This window comes from Mustela nigripes, chromosome 7 (genome assembly GCF_022355385.1).
Source record: "Mustela nigripes isolate SB6536 chromosome 7, MUSNIG.SB6536, whole genome shotgun sequence".
Taxonomy (NCBI): Eukaryota; Metazoa; Chordata; class Mammalia; order Carnivora; family Mustelidae; genus Mustela; species Mustela nigripes.
Genome location: NC_081563.1, coordinates 52,906,887 through 52,927,661, shown reverse-complemented (window position 1 = coordinate 52,927,661; position 20,775 = coordinate 52,906,887). Strand labels below are relative to the sequence as shown.

The following is a 20,775-nucleotide window of genomic DNA, read 5'->3' as shown; positions in this document are numbered from 1 at the left end:
TTAGAACCTAAGTGTAAAAAAGCATCTGATTCCAAGAAAATGAAACACATGGCCATCACACCAGTGCTTCTCTACTTAGAGTCCATGGCAGGCATCACCCATGGGTCATGGCCATATATCCTAAGAGCCTGCAGGCAGCCTTATAATCTTTCTCAACAAAGCCTACCAAGCAATCTCTACCAATTTATCAGAGTGGTCATGTGAAAAACCTTATAGGCTCTTCCTGATTCAAGTCCAGCAGATGAGGAAACTCAGATCCACACAGGAGACAGATGGACAACTTGCCCAGGGGCTCGGCAAAAACAGACCAGCTGGGCCCAATCCCCAGATTCCTGACCTCCAGCCTAAGGCATGTATCTCTCCAGTGTCCCACTCAAAGTGGATGTCTGAAAAGCCTTTACTGATGACAATATGCTAGTTTCCTATGCCTCTGGCATAACTTACTCTTCACATTTGGAGCTCTGAGAGAGGGAAAGACTGGAAGAAAACAATGAAACCTCAACAAGAAAGGCCAAAGGCAACTTTCAAGTAATAAGATCATGGAATTTTTTTCTCCAAAAGCACAAGAAAACCACATGGGATTAGCCCCATGTTCCCTAAGTTCATGTGCCACCCTTGACTGGTACATGGAGTTTACAATTTTCCCTCTGTGCTACTCCATCAAAACATTAGAGCTGAATCCTGAGTGTGCCTGTGCTCTAGTGCTAGAATTTAAGAATGTATCAAAACCTTCTTATATCCATTACTGTTTTTCATTCTTTCATTTTCAACCTTTAGAGTGAAAAGACTTGCATATTCATGTCATGGATAAAACCTTGTATAGCTTCTGTCCTACAACAACCCATCCTTTTTTTTTTTCTTTAAATATTTTATTTATTTATTTGATAGAAAGGTGGGGGGAGCATGAGCAGGGGGAAAGGCAGAGGGAGAAGCAGGATTTCTGCTGAGCAGGGAGCCTGATGTGGGACTCAATCCCAGGCCCCTGGGATTATGACCTGAGCTGAAGGCAGAAGCTTTAACCCACTGAGCCACCCAGGGGCCCCTATAACAACCCAACTTTACACCTAAATGAACAGTTCTGGGATTTAGTGAGGGAGCCCCCCCACATCCAGAGAATAAGGAGTTAGGAGGGATTCAGATGTGCACGTCAGTCACTCCATCTACAAAGGAGCTCACTTAACAAAAACAGTGTTCACCCAAAAGGAAATGTAAGTAGAAAGCAAAAGATGAAAGCATTAAAGGAAACGCAAATTAAGTGAAGTACAACAGAACAGTGAATGCAGCAGCATCTACCCTCCAAATTTAAGATCTAACAAGAAAGGATTATTGTTACTTCTGTTGGTGTGACTATGGTTTTGTTTTTTGAAGTCCTTATCTGTGAGCTATAAGTAACATTCAAGTGAAATGGACTTTGCTTTAAAATATCCCAGCAAAGGGAGAAAATCAAAATGGTTTGAGAATAGAGGGAAGAAGAATGGCAGATAATGCTAATGGGTGATGGGTCTATGGGGATTGATTTCGCTAGTATTTCTCTTCTGTGTATGAAGATTCCCATTAGTCCACAGTAGCAAATGGTTTCACTTACTGAACTAGGCAGGAGTTCAATACGCAATCTTTGGGGGTCGTGAGTGTGGCTGGTGGGGTGGACCCCAGTTTGTATTGCACCCACAGCAGGATCTCAGTTATGTCTGGCAGGGACAGAGTGGGGGTCGTCAAGGCCTCCCAGGGCCCAAGGAGTCTTTGAGAAGGAAGGTCACCCTAGAGGAAGAGGAAGTTAGACAAACAAGCCTGATTCAGGTGCAAAGCCCTAGCGCCTGGAGAGGTGGCTCTGACACCATCATTGCCATGTGGGCCTGCCTCCTCACCCAGCTCTCTCTGGACTCCTGTCTGGGTCCAATAGGGCAGGGTAGAGAGTACGTAAAAATGGGAGAGAGATATTCCATCAACTTCTCTAGGGCCCAAGTCCCATAGCCAAGTGACCTATCAAACAGAGGCCAGTCAGACAGCCCACATCCCTTCTCCACAGACCTCCAATCAGCTCTAGGATCTCAAGGTGCCCTGCACGCTAGATGTCATGGCATTGCCCCTGCCCTCACCTGCCACACTGGGCCACAGAGCAGCCCTCAGCCTGTTACAGGGTAACGTGCAATGCAGGAGGGCGTGACGAGTTTTGGGAGGGTCTATCATAAAGAGGAAGAACAAACATCAGGTGCTTGTTGATGTCAGAGACATTCTCATAGAAGCAAGTCCAGAAAGACGGAACACAAGCTGGTCACTAGCACAGCAAGGACAGTCATTCTGGGATGAATACAGCAGGTCTTCCCACGTTTGCTCAGGAGAGACTGGGAAACCCCAAAGGGCCCTGGCAGGAGCCACACCTGACGAAAGAAACTGAGGGAGGACACCCCTCCAGGCCTTTCTTGTCTGTATGAATGGACGAAGATCGGGAAAAGGTTAGAGTGACTAGGGCGCCAGGCTGCATCAGCATCTGCCCTCACTGGATGGCAATGCCAGCATCTGGCCTCACTGCAACTTACCACCTGCAAGTGACTCAGTAGAGAACCTGGCTCTTCGCCTCCAGTGCGGACTGAGGGGGGGGGGGGGGGGGACTATGGATGCACCTGGGGGCAAATGCATCCTAGGAAGGGAGACGCGACAATTCTGGGACCAGCGTGGTGGGGTCACGATCCAATGCTCCCACTTTACCCCTAGTATATTCACATCTGAGCCCTTTGTGACGGGGGAGGTAATTAACAAGCGGCAGCTCTGGCAGAGCCCGTACCCCAGCATCGGTGCTCTGGGATAGGCACACCCTTAAGCAGAGCAAAACACGGAGGAAGGGAGTTATTTCCATCTGTGGCATCATGAGCCACCAGGTGGCTTGGATACCTTAAGGGTCCAACAGCATCAAGGATAACCGCTCCAAGGGGGAGAGCGTGGGGCCACAGAAGTGCTGGCAGGAGCGGCTGCATCCCCTCCAGTGGGTTTGGAACGAAAGGTGTGGAAGAGGAGAAGAGCAAAGTACCAGGGACACTGTGTGGTTGGTTAGAGGGTTAGAGGGTTTATGAATATGTGAGAACCGCATGCCTCCTTGCTATACACATCTTCCTGCCTGAAAGAACTAGGGAGATACAGCAGGGGTCCGCCGCAGAAACAGATGGGAACACACGCCCAGAATAACAAGGGAAGAGTGAAACTGGCAGACTCATGACCTTCTGGCATGAGAGTTAGCTCACTGCATTTGAAGAGCTATTTGGCAATTTGTTACAAGAGTCATAAATATATTTATTCATGCTTCCAGAGATATACCCTGAGGAGAGAATCTGAAGGAAGGGAAAAGTTTCTAGGCACAAAGAGGGAGCATCATAATCTAAACTGGAGGCAACATAAATATCCAGTGGAGAACGCTTAATTGAATCACACATGTCCATTTTAGTAGAACATCATGACCTTTTTAAAAAGATTTATTTATTTATTTGAGGCCACGAGCGTGAGCAAGTGAGCATACCCAAGCTTGGCGGGGGAGGGAGGAAGAAGGGCAGAGAGAGACGGGGAGAGAATCTGGAGCAGACTCCCCATTGAGTGTGGAGCCCGAAGTGGGACTTGATCTCACAACCCTGAGATCCTGACCTGATCTAAAACCAAGAGTTGGATCCTTGACTGACTGAGCCATCTGGGTGTCCTGGACAAGACATTTTAAAAGGATAAATTTCAAGACCCTTCAGCAACATGGAGAAATGCACAGCTTGAAAACTTGAGTTTAAAAAGCAAGAATCAACACCGTTTCCTCAGGACGACTAACCGTGTAAAAATAGGAGCACACCCGGACAAAGCTAAGAGCAACTCGAGAGTAGATGCATCCGCAGTACTCTGACCAGGAGACGTCTGCCTTCTGCATTTCCCAAACCTCCCAATACGTTGATCTAGGATCTCCCAAATAAGGGAAATATTACTAGAAATGCCATAAAAGACGACATAAAATAACAAAACAAAGATCACCAAGCAGAAGCAGACACAGGCTTTAGGAATCTGGGTTCCTCTACAGATGCACTACTAAGTGAGCTTGAACACTCGGCTGGTCTGGAGCTCTCCAGCACCCCTGCCCACAAGGACTATCTGAACAGAGCTGGGAGATGGCAAGCCTTAGGGGAGGGGAACGGCCTCCTGCGCCCCGACTCCTGCAACGAAGATCCCTGAGGAGCGCAACCGGGCCCCTGGCGTGAAGGGCACCCAGGGGGTAGGGGACAGCCCTGCGGGAGCAGAAAGGGCAGGAGCCCACAGGAAGCTTGGAGGGCAGGCTCCACCTGCCAGCCAGGTCTGTTCCCATCCAGTACTCCCGCACCATCCCCCAGAGGGGGCGGGACTCACCACTCAGGGCAGACGTGCTGTTCTCCAGGGCCTGGCACACAGCCAACAGGAGACCTGCATGGGGAGAAGAGAGGAAAGGTAAGAGGCTTTCAGGACTTGAGGGAAGGTCCCCTGAAAAGAAAAGACCAGGCAGTTCTACAGAGTGGCCAAAAGGCAGGCCTGGCCACATAACTTGGGGGGCTCACTGCAAAAGGAGAATGTTGGACCCCTATTCAAAAAGCAGCAAAAAAAAAAAGTGTGCCTTTAAAGGTACTCAATATATTATTTTTTTCCTTCCTTCCACGGTCTCTACCTGTTCTGGTGTTTTTTAGTTTTTTTTTTTTTTTTTTAAACACTGTGTAATTCTTTCTTATTGTAATGAAACACACATAAGATCTACTGTTGTCCACCATTTTTATGTGTACAGTTCCGTAAGATTAAGTAATTCAGGCTGCTGTGCATGTCATGAGGGTGGTTTCGCTGTGTCCGTCATCTCTCTCTGAGGTGTAAGGATCCTGGCAGGCTGAGCCCTGGGTGCCCAGGGTCCCCAGGGACAAGTGTGTACATGCACAGCTAACCCCCCACAGCTGGTTTTCCTTCCCAACAGCAGCTGGATGATGTGTTGTGACCCAGTCAGGGCAAGGCCATCTGGACAGGACTTTCTTCTTCCCAGAGACTCCAACCGAGGCAGACAACTGACCCCCAAGGGTATTACAAGGTCTGTGTCTGGACGCATCGGGTATCTAGATCAGGGGCAGGGGACAGCCTTGTCCCTGTCTAGTCACCCGCCGAACAGGCTATGGAGCTAACACCACCTTTTCTTGTGTCCAGGGCAGAATGTGGCAGGGGTGAGAACCCACTCAGGGAAGGCAGGGAGGTGGCAGTCGGTAGGATTATGGGAGCCGAGGCTCCAAGTCCCAGGACACTCTCTACTGTCCCACTGAACTTCACTTTTGAAACACAAATTCAAGGGTAAAAACTGTTAGGAATTTCAAGACTGCAACTGCACAGCATGTGAGGGTAGGGACTCCGTCAGAAGACACAGGGTGCATGCCCACGAAGCTGCCCCTACAAGCAGAGGACTTTCTGTGCCCTCCCATTACAGTACTGGAGGTTTCTGGAAAGAGCAGTAAAGTTCCAATAAAGAAGGAACCTCTTGGGAGTTACACAATCAGCATGCACTAAATTAAAATGACTTCCTAAAACTGAAATGTAGAAAGATACCCTGGTGGCCACACACAGGCCGTGCCACCTATAGGTTACCCTGGAAGACAGGGGAATCAAGTCAGCACAGGAAAGAGTCAGAGGTGGGTGCTGGTACTGCTCCACCAGCACCCACTCTTGCATGCAGGTTGTGAGGGCCCCTTCCCCTTTCCACTCAGGTGCAGACACAGAAGGCCTTGATTCTCAGGGGAGAAACTTAACTAGGCACAGGTAGAACAATCATGGTCAGGGCTTTCCTTTTGGCCTTTGAGATAAAAATACATCACAAAACAGCGGCCCACTTTTCCTGGAGGTCTGGCATGGATTTCCTAAACCCTTATACAGCCCAGGAACCAGATACTGGGGCTAGAGTGGGGCAGGGGGCGAGGAGAGAAAGTGGGTAAGTAAATTCAAACGCCTTTCTCCATGCAATTCCTTCTTGCTGATCATTTTGGAAGCATGGCTCTTGGGATTCCTCTGGTCATGTTTATTTTTTTAAAGATTTATTTACTTGAGAAAGAGAGTGAGAGAGAGAGAACATAGAGGGGAGAGGGTCAGAGGGAGAAGCAGACTCCCTGCTGAGTAAGGAGCCTAAGGTGGGACTCAATCCCGGAACTCCAGGCTCATGACCTGAGCCAAAGGCAGTTGCTTAGCCAACTGAGCCACCCAGGTGTCCTCCTCTGGCCATATTTAAACAGCCAAGTCTGGAATCCACACATCAAGCGTCTAAGTGAGGACTCCTGCCAGAGACAGGTCCACATTGTCCACTGGGGACCAGCCATGACCTGACTTTGCTGGGACTGCCACCAAGCACTCTGGGCCCAAGTCAGCCAGTGACCGGTGGTAACATAAAGAACACGGGGATTCTTTGCGTAACTCTGAGGAAGCGCTACTGGCCTGTCACAAACTGTCCCTGAACCAATGACTTATCTTGCTCCCTCCCTCCTGGGCCCCATAGCCTGTCAGTCAGCGAAAGCAGAGCCCATACAATTCCTGGTCACCGTATCAACTGCTGCCTGAGCAAAGCCAGGACAAGAAAGCAAATACCGTCCAACTGCAGCCAGGACAGAGCAGAGACGGACGCTCACTCTCCAGCGTCCATGGAGGGGTCACCTCCCCACCCCTACCCCAAGCTGTGGGGCAGATCACCTTGCCTGCTCTCTTCCTCACCCATAAAGCCGTCAGCTGCCGAGCTCACAAAGGCGTTCTGGGAACTCATTGGAGTTTGCAAAATCACCACGTTCCACAGATGAAAATCACTGGGTTTTTTGAGCAATATGGAGACTAGTTCCTTTCTACACCCGCAAAATCTGACGGTAAACAACCCAGTGCCCTGCAGTCTTGGTTCAGGCACAAATTCTGTTGATGAGAGGAGAGGCCTCTGCTTTCCTGAGGGTTCCAGGTCAAAAGACAGGGGTCAGACCTCTTTCACTGCCCCCTATCCCCACTGTGTGGGGGTGCCCCTTACTGGACAGGTACCCGTTCTGGGCCCGGCACCCAGTTTCGGGCCTTCACCAGACTTGATTACCCATGGTAACCATCTGGTGAATCAAGCCTTGATTCCCTGCCTTCAGGTCCAGCTTCTGGAAACACGTGGTTTCACAAGCAAGGAAACAGGAGGCTTCCAGAGGCTTCCTGAGCTCCTGCAGTCAAGTTCAAGCTCAAGGCTGTGCGAAGTCCATGCCCAGAACAGCGTTTCATCATCACACCGCTCACGGTCCTCTAACCACAGTCTGTCACGAAACACTGGCAGGTGTGTCTCACCAGCTACAACCTCCAAATAAGTCTGAACAACAGACAGATTCAGAAGCCTAGCCTCGAGGCCTCATCTCTCTGGTCTGCAGGTGTGTGCTGCTTGTTGGGGCTTTCTTGCTGCCTCCAACTTCCCCTACTAGGAGCCACATCTTCTGAGGGGCTAGAGTGTGAGCAATCCAGACCCCCAGCCGCCTCATCTGTGTATAGCTAGGAGCCCATACTGCCAGCCCCACGGCTGTGCTTGGAAAAGCCGTGTGAGGGCCTTCTAGAAACCTGTGGCCCTGGTAGGCTTGGAGGCTCATCTAAAACAGGAAATCCTTCCCTGGGGCACCTGTGTGGGGATGGGCCGGCTGCGGCCTGCAGTGGTCTCAGGAAGACCACACACAGTTCAGATGGGGGCCTGGAGGCTGTAGGCACAGGCTCTCTTCGCTGGCCACAACCTCCCCACCCCCAACCCTGTGACCTCCTTCTGGGGCAGGAATCCCTTCTGTGCTGCTTTTGCCAGGACATTTCTGCTTAAATAGCTATGAAGATGGGAATCCCTGGATCATGGACTTCAAAAAGGAAAAAAAGGGTTAGTAGTGGGGGTGGGGGAAAGCTATGAAAGCTGATCCTCCACACAGAGAAGAGTGGAAACCCAGACCTGCCCTTGGCGGGGGTGGGGGTGGGGCAAGTGTTGTAGTGCTTCTAATTCAGCTGTTTGGAACTTAAAGTTTCCAACAGAAAAAACATCAATAAAGAGGCTGACCTATTTATCTGGTGAGTTCACAGACCAAAGCCACCATGAAACCGGTTCACTGGTGGGGCAGTCCTAACTGCTACTGAGAGGTGTTGGGCTCTTATCTCCCCTGGGCCACAGAGCAGCAACCCCCCCCCCTCCCCTGGTCCCTCAGTGCAGCCCCCTCACTCATGCATGGGATTGGGACACCCTCTCTCCTCTCCCACCCGTCAGCCTGGTGACCTCCTCCTCTGTGGACACTCAGTACTGGTGCCCAGATCTGGGGGACGCATGCTCAGCTCCCTGGGAATCCTGGTGGCATTGACCTTGCCTTGCTCTGGTATCTATGACAGCTAGTGTTTGCTTCCCGGCTCTGACCCAGTCCACTGTTCGGATCAGCCGTTCCTCCTAGAAATCAAGAGTTGTACATTTCATTCATGTTAAGATCCCATAAGTCAGACTGCCTGAGTGAAAGAGGGAAGCAGAGGTTGTGGTATCAGGGAGATGAGGGGAGGGCAAGAGGGTGCTGTAGACCCTTCTGGATCAAGGATACACTGGATTTAAAGGAGGTGCTGAAAAGAGGTGTAAAGATGAAGAAACAATGCAGGCAGGGGAGAGGGGCAGAGAGGGGCAGAAGAGAGTATGGGTGCTGGAAGGAGGGAAGCCAGGATTCTACCCGCCCGCCCCCCCCCCCACCTCTGCCTTTCCTCTCCTGCTGTACTCAGGGCTGGAGGGTCATCGGGGACACAGCCAGGAGCTCAGGAAGTGGTGGGTGGGCCTGAGGTCTACAGGGGACCCACACGGAGCAATTGTGTGGGCACAAAAACACATGTGAGCAGGTCACATAGGACCCAGGGCCTGCTGGTATGACTTCTAAGGCCTCTTCCCTTTTGAGCAGCATCCCAACATTTAAGGTTTACCTGTAAGCATGGCAGGATTTTTTTTTTTTTTTTAAGATTTTATTTATTTATTTGACAGGCAGCGATCACAAGTAGGCAGAGAGGCAGGCAGAGAGAGAGGGGAGGAAGCAGGCTCCCTGCTAAGCAGAGAGCCCAATGTGGGGCTCCATCCCAGGACCCTGAGATCATGACCTGAGCTGAAGGCAGAGGCTTAACCCACTGAGCCACCCAGGCACCCTAGCATGGCAGGATTTTAAGTGCATAGCAAAACCTGTAATATTGTAGGATTTTATCAGTATTTTTAAATGCAAGAGGTTTTGATCCACAGGACAATGCTGTCTGGTTTCAGGTTCGGAACTGGTTAGGAAGAGAGAAGGAGAACACTGCAGGGGACAGACAAGGAGGAAGTGTGGTAGGACCAGGACACGAGCTTGCTCCTGGCGAGTGTACCCATAAATGTTGCGGCTGGAGGCAGACACATGCAACCCCCGTCACTCCCGTGTAGGGAGGGTGGCCTTCAGAGAGTCGATGGTTTTCTCCAAGGAAGAGGTGACAATTCACATTGGCCCCTGCTTACAGAGACATCAGGGACACTTGCTTCAGAGGGTGGCAGGCAAAGCCACAGAGGAATTTGTGGAAGAACTGGCCAGACAGGATTAGGGATACTCTGGGGGTAGCAGGCAGAGTTCAGAAATATGTGACATGGGAATGAATCACCTGAGCAGATGGGCTTATGGGACAGAGGGCTCTTTCTTCCATCAACCCAGCCTCTGGAACACCACTTTTAAAAACACAGGCCGGACCCTGCTACCCAAGGAGAGAGCCTTCCAGAGAGACTCTCTGAAAGTGTTAGTGTCGTGGGGCAGGTGAGAGGTGGCCATGCACAGCGAAGAGACCAGTCGTGCAGGGAGGCGGCAGCTTTTAGTTACAAACCCACACAGGCTAAGGTCCTGACTCCCTGGCCCCAACAGAGCTGTCACACGGGACAAGTTAAGCAGGAAGACATTTCCACGCCAGTGGCAGGTGGTGGCGGGAAAACCACTGGAGTCTGGATGGTCTTGCGAGCTCTCCCCTCTGTGTCCGGAATTCTGTCCTGGGATGACCCCTGCAGCTGACAGTGTTGCTACGAGTAAGAGCTGCAACACTGGCCTGAGAGCTGACTACGGGCCCTGCAGTCTCCCTTGAGAGTCACACCAAGTGCTAGGAAGTAGATACTGTAGTGCTTGAATTCTGGAGGTGAGAAAGTAGAGGGGCAGGAGATAAGTAACCTGCCCAAGGTCCCTTAGCTTGTAAGAGACCTATACTGCAAGTTCCTGTCACCAGGTCCAATTGGCCTCACTTGGCTTCTGCTTCTCCTGTGAGGTACAAAGAACACAGGCATGCTAGAAAAGTCCACTGCCACCTCCTCTCCCTTGTGGAGAAGCCAGGTACGCACTGCGGCACGGGGAACACAGGTTAACAGGGAGCCCAGAGATGACGGTTCCCTATGAACGGGGTCACCCTTAGCAAAGCACTTCCCCTCTCTCAATCTTAGGCTCTTTAAAGGACAGAGTTGGGCCAGAATGTCTGCCAGTATATAAATTCCAGGCATCTATGAAGATACTGGACTGTACATCTTCCTCAACCATCCAGCCAGGGAAGGGGGGCACAATGGCTTCATTCCAACATGCTGTAGGTGGGTCCCTGCCCACAGACCAAGTAAAGCCTTTTGTGTGTGAACAAGCTTGGTTTATGGTAATTTTGTCCTTCAATTTTCCAGGGTGTTTATATCAAATATCAGAAGATGGGTGAGACCCTATTTCTAATCCTAATCAAGCACTTTCTATCTCTACGTTTTCAGCACAATCTTGAAAATATACTCCAAGCTCACAGTCCACGAGGGAATGAGCTTGGGTTAGTGAGCCTGGGACTCTCAGCTGTCCCTCCTGGTGACCCTCGGGGTGGCCGTAAGTGGCAAAGTCCAGCTTGATGGGTCTAAGCAACACCTCAGGACTATGACATCATGGAAAATAAGCCAGTGTTGGCTGAATGCTCATGGGTAGTTTCCATAACCATCTCAATATATCTGTGCATGGGAAAAAGCCAGTGTATTCAGGGAGAACCTTCAGGATCAGGGAGGAGGAGATGAGCAGAAGGGTGTCTCAGCTGCAGGGTTGACCGTTCTCTAATTCTGACTCAGGGTCTGTTATGGCAGAGCAGAAGGGAGCCCTGCCCTGGGTTCCAGTCCCAGCTCTGCCATCCTTCCCTGCAAGGCCTTGGGTGTGTTAAGCTAACCTTGCCGAGCTTTAGCGTCCTCATTCACAAATATGGAGGACGACCCCCCCCACAGGGCTTCCGTAAGAATTAAATACGACCACTCTCCAGTAGCCTGCACCTCAGCCCACGTGTTCAAAAATAAATTCGGCTCATCCCTGACCTGTTCCACCTCCTCCTGGCTTCTAGGCGGGGCTGAGGAACCCACAGCCATCGGCTACCCCTCCCTCCCCTTTACCCCATATCCAAGCCCAGGCCTCCTCCGCAGTCTGCCTCCACATCGTCTATCATCCATCCCCGCATCCCTACTGCCAATGCCCCAGTTCAGGCCTCATCATCTCTCCTGGGCTATCACAATAGCCACCTGACTGGTTTGCCTGCCAACAGGGTTTTTTTTTTTTTTTTTTTTTTTTTTTTTTTTTTTACCTTTGCTCCTGCTGCCAGAGTGAGTTTCCTGAAACACTTGCTAGACCACAGCACTTCTTTCCTCTAAACTCCCCACAGGCTACCTGCCCACATAACCCAGTCTGAAGTCCTGAGCAGAGAAGCAACATGCAGAACCTGGTCCCAAACCCCGTTTCCACCTGCTATTCCCGCCGGACCCACAGAGTCCAGCTGCCTGTCATGGTTCCCTTTTCCCTGTATACAACCTGCCCTCACTCAGCTCGGGGCCGTAGGTTCATGGTACCAGGGTCCAGGTTCCAGCCCTTCTGGCTCTTTGATGCTTAACTGCCTGAGCCTTAGGTTTCTTTGCTGTAAAAAGAGCTAAAAAGATATCTCTTTCCTGCACAGGGCTGTGATGAAGATTAAATGGGGGGAGGGCACCACGGAAAACGTGGGGTACACACAGTGGCATGTAATAAACACACGCAACACATGGAGGTCCCACCTAGAGCTGCCGGGAATGTTCGGCTGATCACTCAGGCTGGCACGCCCCTTCCTCTTCCTTGCCCTTGGAGGTCAGATTTGCCTCTCAAAGCCCCACCCAAATGCCAGAAATAATCATTTCTTCTTCAGAGCAGACCTTATCTGATTCTTCCTTGCAGTTTGGAAGTTTTCCCATCTTCTCGGTCTCCCTCTCTGCTGTGGCCAGGAACCACGCACCGCTCATCTCTACCCCTCACCGGGCACCATGTCTCACACCTAGTTAGGTCTTTGACCCACATATGCTGAATTGAGTTCCTCTAAGAGGTCACTAGCTTGAAAACAGAGTGGAGGGGTGGGTGTTGAGAGTGCGTGGACAGGGAATGGGAAAACCAGCAGATCCTCAGAATTCCTTCCTCCCTTCCATGGTAGACCCTCCAGAGACACAACTCTAAATCTTGGTTCTCATTCTGGTTTCAGCCAAGATGAACAACTCTTGAAACCTGGTATGCACGCATGCATTCATTCAAGAAGTACTTACTGGGGGCACCTGGGTGGCTCAGGTGTTAAGTGTCTGTCTTTGGCTCAGGCCATGATCCCAGGACACCGGGATCGAGCCCCACATCAGGCTCCCTGCTCAGCAGGAAGCCTGCTTCTCCCCCTCTCTCTTCCCTGGCTTGTGTTCCCTCTCTTGCTGTTTCTCTGTCAAATAAATAAATAAATTCTTTTAAAAAAAAAGTACTTGCTGAGTACCACTATATGGCAGGCACCATTCCAGGGGCTGCAGACCTAGAAAAGGACTAAAAGTTCCTTGTCTTACAGGGCCTGCAACAGATCCTTCCTGTGAGAAGCAATCCTTCCCTTTCTTGGCAACCATTCACACTAAACTCCATGATAGACATCTGAGGCACCATCATTCGGCTGGCTGGGGCGGGGGGGTGTAGTTAAAATGTATCTTCTACTTCTTTTTCTTCTTTTCTTAAATCTTATGTATCTATTTGACATACAGAGGGAGCACAAGCAGGGGGAGAGGCAGGCAGAGGAAGAAGAAGTAGGCTCCCCACTGAGCAGGGAGCCCGATGTGGGGCTCAATCCCAGGACCCTTGGATCATGACCTGAGCCAAAGGCAGAGGCTTAACAACCGAGTCACCCAGGCACCCCTGTGTCTTCTATTTCAATAATGACGTGAACTGGCCTCCGTAGAAGAGAGGAATGGGCAGTGCTATCCTTCTCTGGAGCCTGGAGTGAGTCTCCAGAACCTGCAGGCTGAGATGGTCCTGACTTGTTTGGGCACCTGCTGACAGACTCCAGAGAGGGTTATGTTCATATGCTTAAGTCATAGGCTTTTCCCGAAAACTTTACGAGAAAACAGGAAGACCTGCACCTGGTGACCCCAAGGAGGAAGAGACAGAGTCAAGAGGGGCCCAGAGCAGAGTGAATGGCTTGGAGCAGCAGGAGGGCCAGCCCAAGGACTGTTTGCTGAGCGCTACACGCCCAGGGGCTCTTTGGGCCAAGGCAGGACTTACTGAAGGAGTTTACAATCTATAGGAGGAGACACAACGGAAGCAAACACACGTACCCACCTTCTGCAAGCATCTCTCGTGATCTCTATTCAAGCCTTTTGTTCCACCCAAATATGTCTACCTGGTTCAGGTGTCCTAAATTTCCTCATTCTTTCCTGCTGCCCCAGCCTCTTCTACCCAACTTTCTGGGCCCACTAGACCCTTACATCCTCCACAGCACCCTTCAGACCTCTCCAGCAAGCATGCCTCTCCTTTCGGCCGTGGACAGGGTGGGCCCTGTCAGCACCGGGGGGTGGGGGGTACCGGGCTGTGTGGGGTCCACTGAACTCACGCACATGGGCCAGCCCCTTGCTCTCCTTCTCTTGGCCAGGACCTCATTTCCCACTGTCTCTGGTTTAGAAGAACGGATGATTTTGGTCTTTCTTCCCCTACCCTCAAGGGCCAAATGAGAATATTTACAAAATGCTTTAAGCTCTTTGCAGTCGAGATCTCTATTAATGCCCAGGACTGAGGCCTCCTGCACAGGCATGAGAGAAGGAATGCGGCGGCAAAGGGTGATGTGTGCTTGGACTTCAGGAAAGGTGTGCCAAAAATATAAAGGACTAAATAAAAAGCAGAGAGACCCTCTCAGCTGGATGTGGAGGCTGCCCGTTGGGATACCTTCGTTTCTGAGATCTGGTGGGTGACATCACACCTCACACTGCCACACAGACACCTTCCTCTTCTAACACCCCTTCCTCCCTCAGAACCTCCTAGAACAATGCCATCACTGATTTGGTGGTATAGAGGACTCACTCTGCTGAAGCAAAGCACATTCAGGGACAACATATCTTTACCAAAAAATGGGCTAGCCAGGATGCACCAAACATCTCCCCTGGGCAGGAATGGCCCTGTGCCCACTCCCACCCCCCACAGATCGATGCTACGCCCTTTTTTGTGGGGAGGAAGCAGTCATCTCTTGGACAGAGTTTAAGCCTTAGCAAAGGCCTGCGCCAAGGGCTGGGTACTGAGTCAAACTTCCTTTCCCAGCAGGCCTGCTCCCGTGCTGGTTGCCTGAGGGCCCCATGGAGGGACTGCGGGGCAGCGGGGGGAGGATCACGGAGCCCTCAAGCCTGCTGGAGAGCCCTGGTTGCTGAATCACTAACAGGCTCGACCAGAGCTGAGCTCTGAGGTGGCAAGCCGCTGTGCCAGGCTGAGGCACCCCGAAACCTGATGCCACCCGCTGACACAGATCAGAGGCATTAGAGCGTCTGTGGAAAGGGCTACACTGGACATCCTCAGAGTCCCAGAGGAGAGAAGGAGTACGGGAATGGGCTAGAGACCAGGCCAGGATGAAGTGGCAGACTCAGTGGTCCTACCTGCAGGGTTCAGGTCCCTTGGCACCGGGACAGATGAGCTGAGACCTGGCTGCCAGGAAATCCAGAAATCAAATGCCGGCTCTGGAAGAGCCCCCCAGGGACCTTATAATCACACACCCCCGCCCCCTCCGCTGAGGCCCATGGCCACAGCTCAGTTTCTCCTGGCCTTGCGGCCCCACCAGGGCCACCCGCCAGGCCCAGGGTCAGCAGTGGCTCAGGCTCAGGACCTTCGACTGGCTGAGTTAGTCTCTCAGCAGTCCCAACAAAGTCCAGCAGATCCCTCAGCTACGTCACAGCCATCAGTACACACCACTCACAGCAAGTAGCTTGGAAGCAGGCTGGGTGCCGGGAGGAGATAAAAAATACGCAATCCTTGAACTCTGCCCCATTTCCTCCATGTGAATGGCTTGGTGGTGACAGACTCATCCCTTCCCGCTGCTCTACTCGGACACCCTCAGAACCACCCTGCCAAAGGCATTGCAGCACTTGGGCCAAGATAAACACCAGCGTGACTTGGAAGAATTTCAGATCGATGTAGCATCGACCTGGGAAGGGAGTGGTGGACAGAGCGGGACAGACAGCCCCGCACCAATGCTATTCAGGCTTCCATCGTGTGCTGTGTTCTCAAGGCTGGCCACAGAATGCCCCTTAGGAGAACTCACTTGATCAGATGAGGGCCACTGATCGAGAAGCAGGGGCCAAACAGAGGAAACAGATTCCTGGGACTACAGTTTTAAGAGTTAAGGGGGAAACACACCGAAGTTCTTGTAACCCTACATTTCTCATCCCCCATCCCACTGCTGACTGGGAAAATGTTAACTGCTTTTCCTTGGGTCTTGGAGGTGAGGGCCAGGAGGAGAAGAAAGAAAGGAGAAGAAAGAATGAGGGTAAGAAAGTTTCTTGGGGACAAGGGCAGGTGCCAGATGCTGAGAAGGATCCAGACAAGAAGAGGGCAAGAGGCACTGGACTGCCAGCCTTGTACTGGGAGATCCCTGGGCAGGCCACGCTTACCCTGGGGTTCTCACTGCCAGCAGTGCGCCCTAGGGAGAGTCTGAAAACTGGTGGGGGTGGCTTCTGATGGTCACAATGACTGGGGGGCACTCCTGGTATTTAGGCAGTAAGAGCAGGGACACTAATTTATTGTAATGCACAGGATTTTGTCTTGCGTAAGAGGCTCATAGTACACCCCGTTGAGAAGTCCTGCACCCACCAGGATAGTCCCTTCAAGCACGGGGCATTCAGCCTCCAACTGCACATGTGCAGCAGAAGTACCCCAAACTTGGGGGAAATGGAATAAGCCAGAAGTCTCATGAATGGATGGTGGCACTCATTAGAGCCTTGTGGTCTCTGGGAAGCTCATGGGGGGGGGGGGGTGGAGGGGGTTTCTGCTCATTGCCTGCTTTCTTTTAACTGGGATGCTCTCTTCCCCCTTCGCGGTTCCCTTTATTCCTCTGTCCATCTGTCTGTCTCTCTGTATTAACCCGGAGTGCTTGGGTTGCACAATATGAACCCTACCTATAAAGTAATGAGATTGACCAAGCACAAACAGAGCCCACTCCCAGTGTTGTATAGTCATGGGGTTCCAAAGAGACTCCCAGAAGCCCTAGGGGGAGGAACTGATAGGAGGAAGGATATATTCTCGTCTCTTGGCCCGCTGCCTAATTTTAGGGTCCCCAACACATTTCCCTCTACCAATGTGGATTCTTTTGGCCACAGGGAGCACTGCCATTCAATGAATGCCCCCAAAACACTTAGTCGCATGGGCAAAGTCTGCTCTGCTGCGAAGACAAACCAGTAAGGAATAGGGCATGCATGTCCCCACAGTTTTGGGGTGGACAACATCACGTACCTTTTAGTTGTGTCAACTTAATGCAATTTAAAGGAAGACCAAAAACCTGGGAAGACATAGTAGCCCTCTTGGGAAATGGGAATGGGATCTCTCACACCAACCTGCTCCTGACCCTTTCCCTGTTTACTCTTTTGAACCTCTGCAAGGGGAAAAGAGTAGAGAGGAGAAGCAAAAGGGAAGAGGGAACAGGGAAAAGATGACATTTTCTGCTAGGGTGGTTTAGCTCGGCAAGAATAGGAGAACGTCAGAACGACGTGGGTGGCAGCCTGCACATTTCAGACCCAGGCAGGAGCACAGTGAGAAGGGGGTCTTGCTTAATATTCAGTGTATTTCCAAAGCATTGCCTAGAAAAAAAAATCAGACTTATCTAGATGAAGGTGGTCTAGGAAGCAAAACCAGCTGGTAAGAAGGTACAGCTCCTCTGGGAGACAGCTGCAGGGCTTGTGGCAAAATAAAACATCGTGTAACCATATGGTCCAGCAGCAGAGCTTCCTGGTGTTTACCCAAGTGACTGAAAACCCAAGTCCACAGAAAACCCTGCGCACACAGGTTTATAGTGGCTTTCCTCATAATTGCCCAAACTTTAAAATCACCAGGAGGTCCTTCCGTAGATGAATGGATAAACTGGGGTATACCCAGATAGAGGAATATTAAATGCATGGTAAGAGGTTTTAAACTGTAGGAGTCCAACTATAGAACATTTTAGAAAAGGTAAAATTTGGCAGTTGCCAGTGGTTTAAGAGAGGGAGGCAGAGAGAAGTAGGGGAAGACAGGGGGCTTCCGGCAGTACAACTTATTGTGTGTGTGTTGGGGGGGGGGCCCAGGTCACTACACGTTTGTCAAAACTCTGAGAATGTATAACACAGGAATCAGCTCTAGTGTGAACTAGGGACTTTAAATTTAGTTGAAAAGAGCATCAGCATTGTTTGGGGGAGGAGAATACCACTTTTATTAGCAGTTTGGGGTTTCTCCCTCTGAATATTTTCTTGTAGGCTTAGATCTTGATCCCCCGCACCCCCGCAAGTACTGTCCATACCCTGGAACCCAAGAGTCTGCCCTGCCCTGCGGTGGTACCATACTTTCTTAAGCATTTTCCCAACTGCTGGCCATCATATTTATGATTTTAAATTAATACTATAGCTGCTGTCTTTGAGCTTACAGCTACCTTTTGGTGCTATTCCCAATTATATTATTATTATTTTTGTGTATTGTTGGTGCACGATGTTACATGAGTTTCAGGTGGACAACAGGTTGTCCACCTGATTCAGCTTCTCCAGAGGCTGTGCTCTGCTTACCACAAGTAAGCTCCCATCGGTCACAACGCAGCGCTATTACAACACCATTGACGGCATTTACCCTCCGCTGTGCCTTCCATCCCGTGACTTAGTCATTCCCTGACTGGAAGCCCGCACCTCCCGCTCCCCTTCACCCACTTTGTCCATCCCCCCTCCCCTGCCTCCTCCCCTCTCACAGCCATCGGTTTGTTCTCCATATTTATAGGTCTGATTCTGCTATTTGCTTGTTCATTTGTTTTGTTTAAAAAAAGTAACTTTCGTTAATAATAATGTACTAATATTGGCTCATCAACTGTAGCAAATGTACCACAGAGGCATGATGTTAATAGTAGGGGAAATGATGTGGGGAGGGGTGAGGAAGTCTATGGGAATTCTCTGTACTTTACACTCAATTTTTCTATTAAACCTGAAACTACAAAAAAAAAAAAAAAGTCTATTAAAAAAACAGCTGTTGACAATTACCACAGTAGGAAGCTGAATTATTTTACTCTATGTTCCAAACTGTCCCATCACTCTGCTTCCCTAAGTTCAAGTCAAATGTCGCCCTAGGAAGGTCATGGCATAAGCAGCTTGAATTGGACTTTTCTGGAAATGTGGAGTAGACACTGCTCAGCCTTCCATGGAGGCCCCGGATCTGAGCCTCCCTCCTCGTCCGTCAGCTTGGCTAAAGTATGGCTTTGAATTCATCACTGTGAATTCCAGCTGGCTGAAAGCTCAGAGGACAAGAAGTACAATTAGCTCTCTTACATCGTGAAGTGTGTTGTACGGGTGTGCTCGATAAACCTTTCCTGATAGCAGCTCCCAGGGAGAGGCAAGGAGCAGCTCTGGTCACGGACTGGTCTGGGCTGCCACACACCCTGAGTCTCACTCTCAAACTGAGAGTGTGACGGATGAGAGAAAACAGAGGAGAATTATGTTCCTTGTAGAAACAGGCCAGAGACAGAGGAGGGGCGGGAGGGGGAGGGCTCTTCCAGGGAGAGGCTGGTAGGGACAGTCAGGAATCGGAGGCCTTCAAAATAATCGCGGAAATCCAGTATCTTGGTTTCAGGGCAACTGGCCTTGCTTTGGTGATTTTTAGTATAAAATAGATAACACATTGTAGACATGCTATCACTCAGCTGAGGACAAGTTATGAATACAATTTTCAGTCTGTTGTCAACTGGCTGTTGGTTCTGAGACTGAGGGAGCAGTTTCTAGAAGGGTGGTTTGATCCAACCCAATTCCTTGACCCTCTCACTCCATCTAAGAATGGGTTCCCAAGCGGGTGTCAAGCACAGCATTCGTCATACCAAAACGAAGCGCCAGTTACAGAGAAGCCTTCCATCCCCCTCTTCCTGCCCTTTTTTTATGATCCAGGCAGGAAAGGAATGAGAGAGGGCGGGGGCCTTTTAACTGTCCAACATCATCCTTCTGTGAAGACCCACACACAAGGTGATGAAGCAAGCAGCTTATTCCCCAGCCCTTGCATGGTCATAACCTGACACTTTATTGCATGTTTATTTTCGGTCTCCTTGGGACCACGGGGGGTGGGGGGAGATGGGAGTTTTTCAGTTGGCTCTATTCTCAGTGCTGAGGACAGTGCCTGACAGAGATCACTCTCAACAACACTCACTGAATCAATTTAGTTGCTTTTCAAGCCAAACTTGTCAGACAGTTCCAGAGACGGTCAGGGAGCATGAACCACAAAAAACAATACTTGAACTCCTATTTGAGCGGGAGCACTTCATAGGACTTTATAAAATCTAGGTTCTTTCATTCTGGTATAAGGCAACACCATTAGAACTATTCTATGGTGACAGCTCTCCAAAAAATCATTCAGACGCTGGAGTGTATTCTTCATCATGGAGGTATGTGTGCGCAGATAAATAGAGTTGTCATGGTCTGAACTGATGACATCTGACTTGAATAAATGAGGGGACTTGAATAAAATGAGGGAAACAGTCCTGCAAATATCTACTGAGGAAGGAGCATCCAGAGCTGAAACAACAGCAAGTGCAAAGGTACTGAGGTAGGAGTCAACATAGTGTGTTCAAGGAAGATCAAGAAGGCTGTAGTAGGACAGTGAAGGGAAACGAGGCTGGGAAAATGCCAGGGCAAATGTCTCTCATGGGGAGAGCTGGGAGTCTGGATTTCCTTTCAAGCTGGACAGCCACAGGCAGGTTTTGAGCAGAGGAACAGTGGCACCTGATGTAGGTGTTATGACAATCACCAAGGAGACTGAGAAGGGAAGAAGCCTTATGGAGGCAAGACTGGAAATTGGAGGAGCAGGAGGAGACACCTGCAGGAGTCCTGGTAAAAGGTGAGAGAGGTGGCAGGGGAGGCCTCAAGAAGTGCTCTGGTATACAACAGAACAGAAACAAGACTCACTGAACTTGGGAGGTGTGCTTTGGTCTCGTTCCTGCAGGGACCCCCACTCTTCACCCTGTCTCTGCCTCTACTATTCCTCCACTTTCTCTTCACCTTCCTAGGCCATGGTCAACCTTCAAGGCCCAGTTCAAACATCAATGTCTGCAAAAATCTTTCCTGCCCAACTCAGATGGAGGACCTCATCTCCCTCAAAAAATTAAAAGAAGAAATGAATAAACAAACAAATAAGAACACCGGCTTAGAGAAACCCACTAGCAGGCTTAACACAAGCCAATTTTCTCTTGATCCTGATGTTATCAGACTTTTCTAAAGAGCTTTCACTGACAGTTCCCTTGCAGAGTCTG

The 20,775-nt window shown here is 50.4% G+C and overlaps 1 protein-coding gene across 1 annotated transcript in view; it reads right to left on the bottom strand.

The window, feature by feature from the left end:
* Positions 1–20,775, bottom strand: part of TGFA (transforming growth factor alpha) — a 106,035-nt gene that overhangs the window by 65,533 nt on the left and 19,727 nt on the right. The window contains exon 2 of the mRNA XM_059405899.1: positions 4,369–4,422. Coding sequence (XP_059261882.1) covers positions 4,369–4,422 — 54 coding nt within the window. The remainder of the gene's footprint in view (positions 1–4,368; positions 4,423–20,775) is intronic.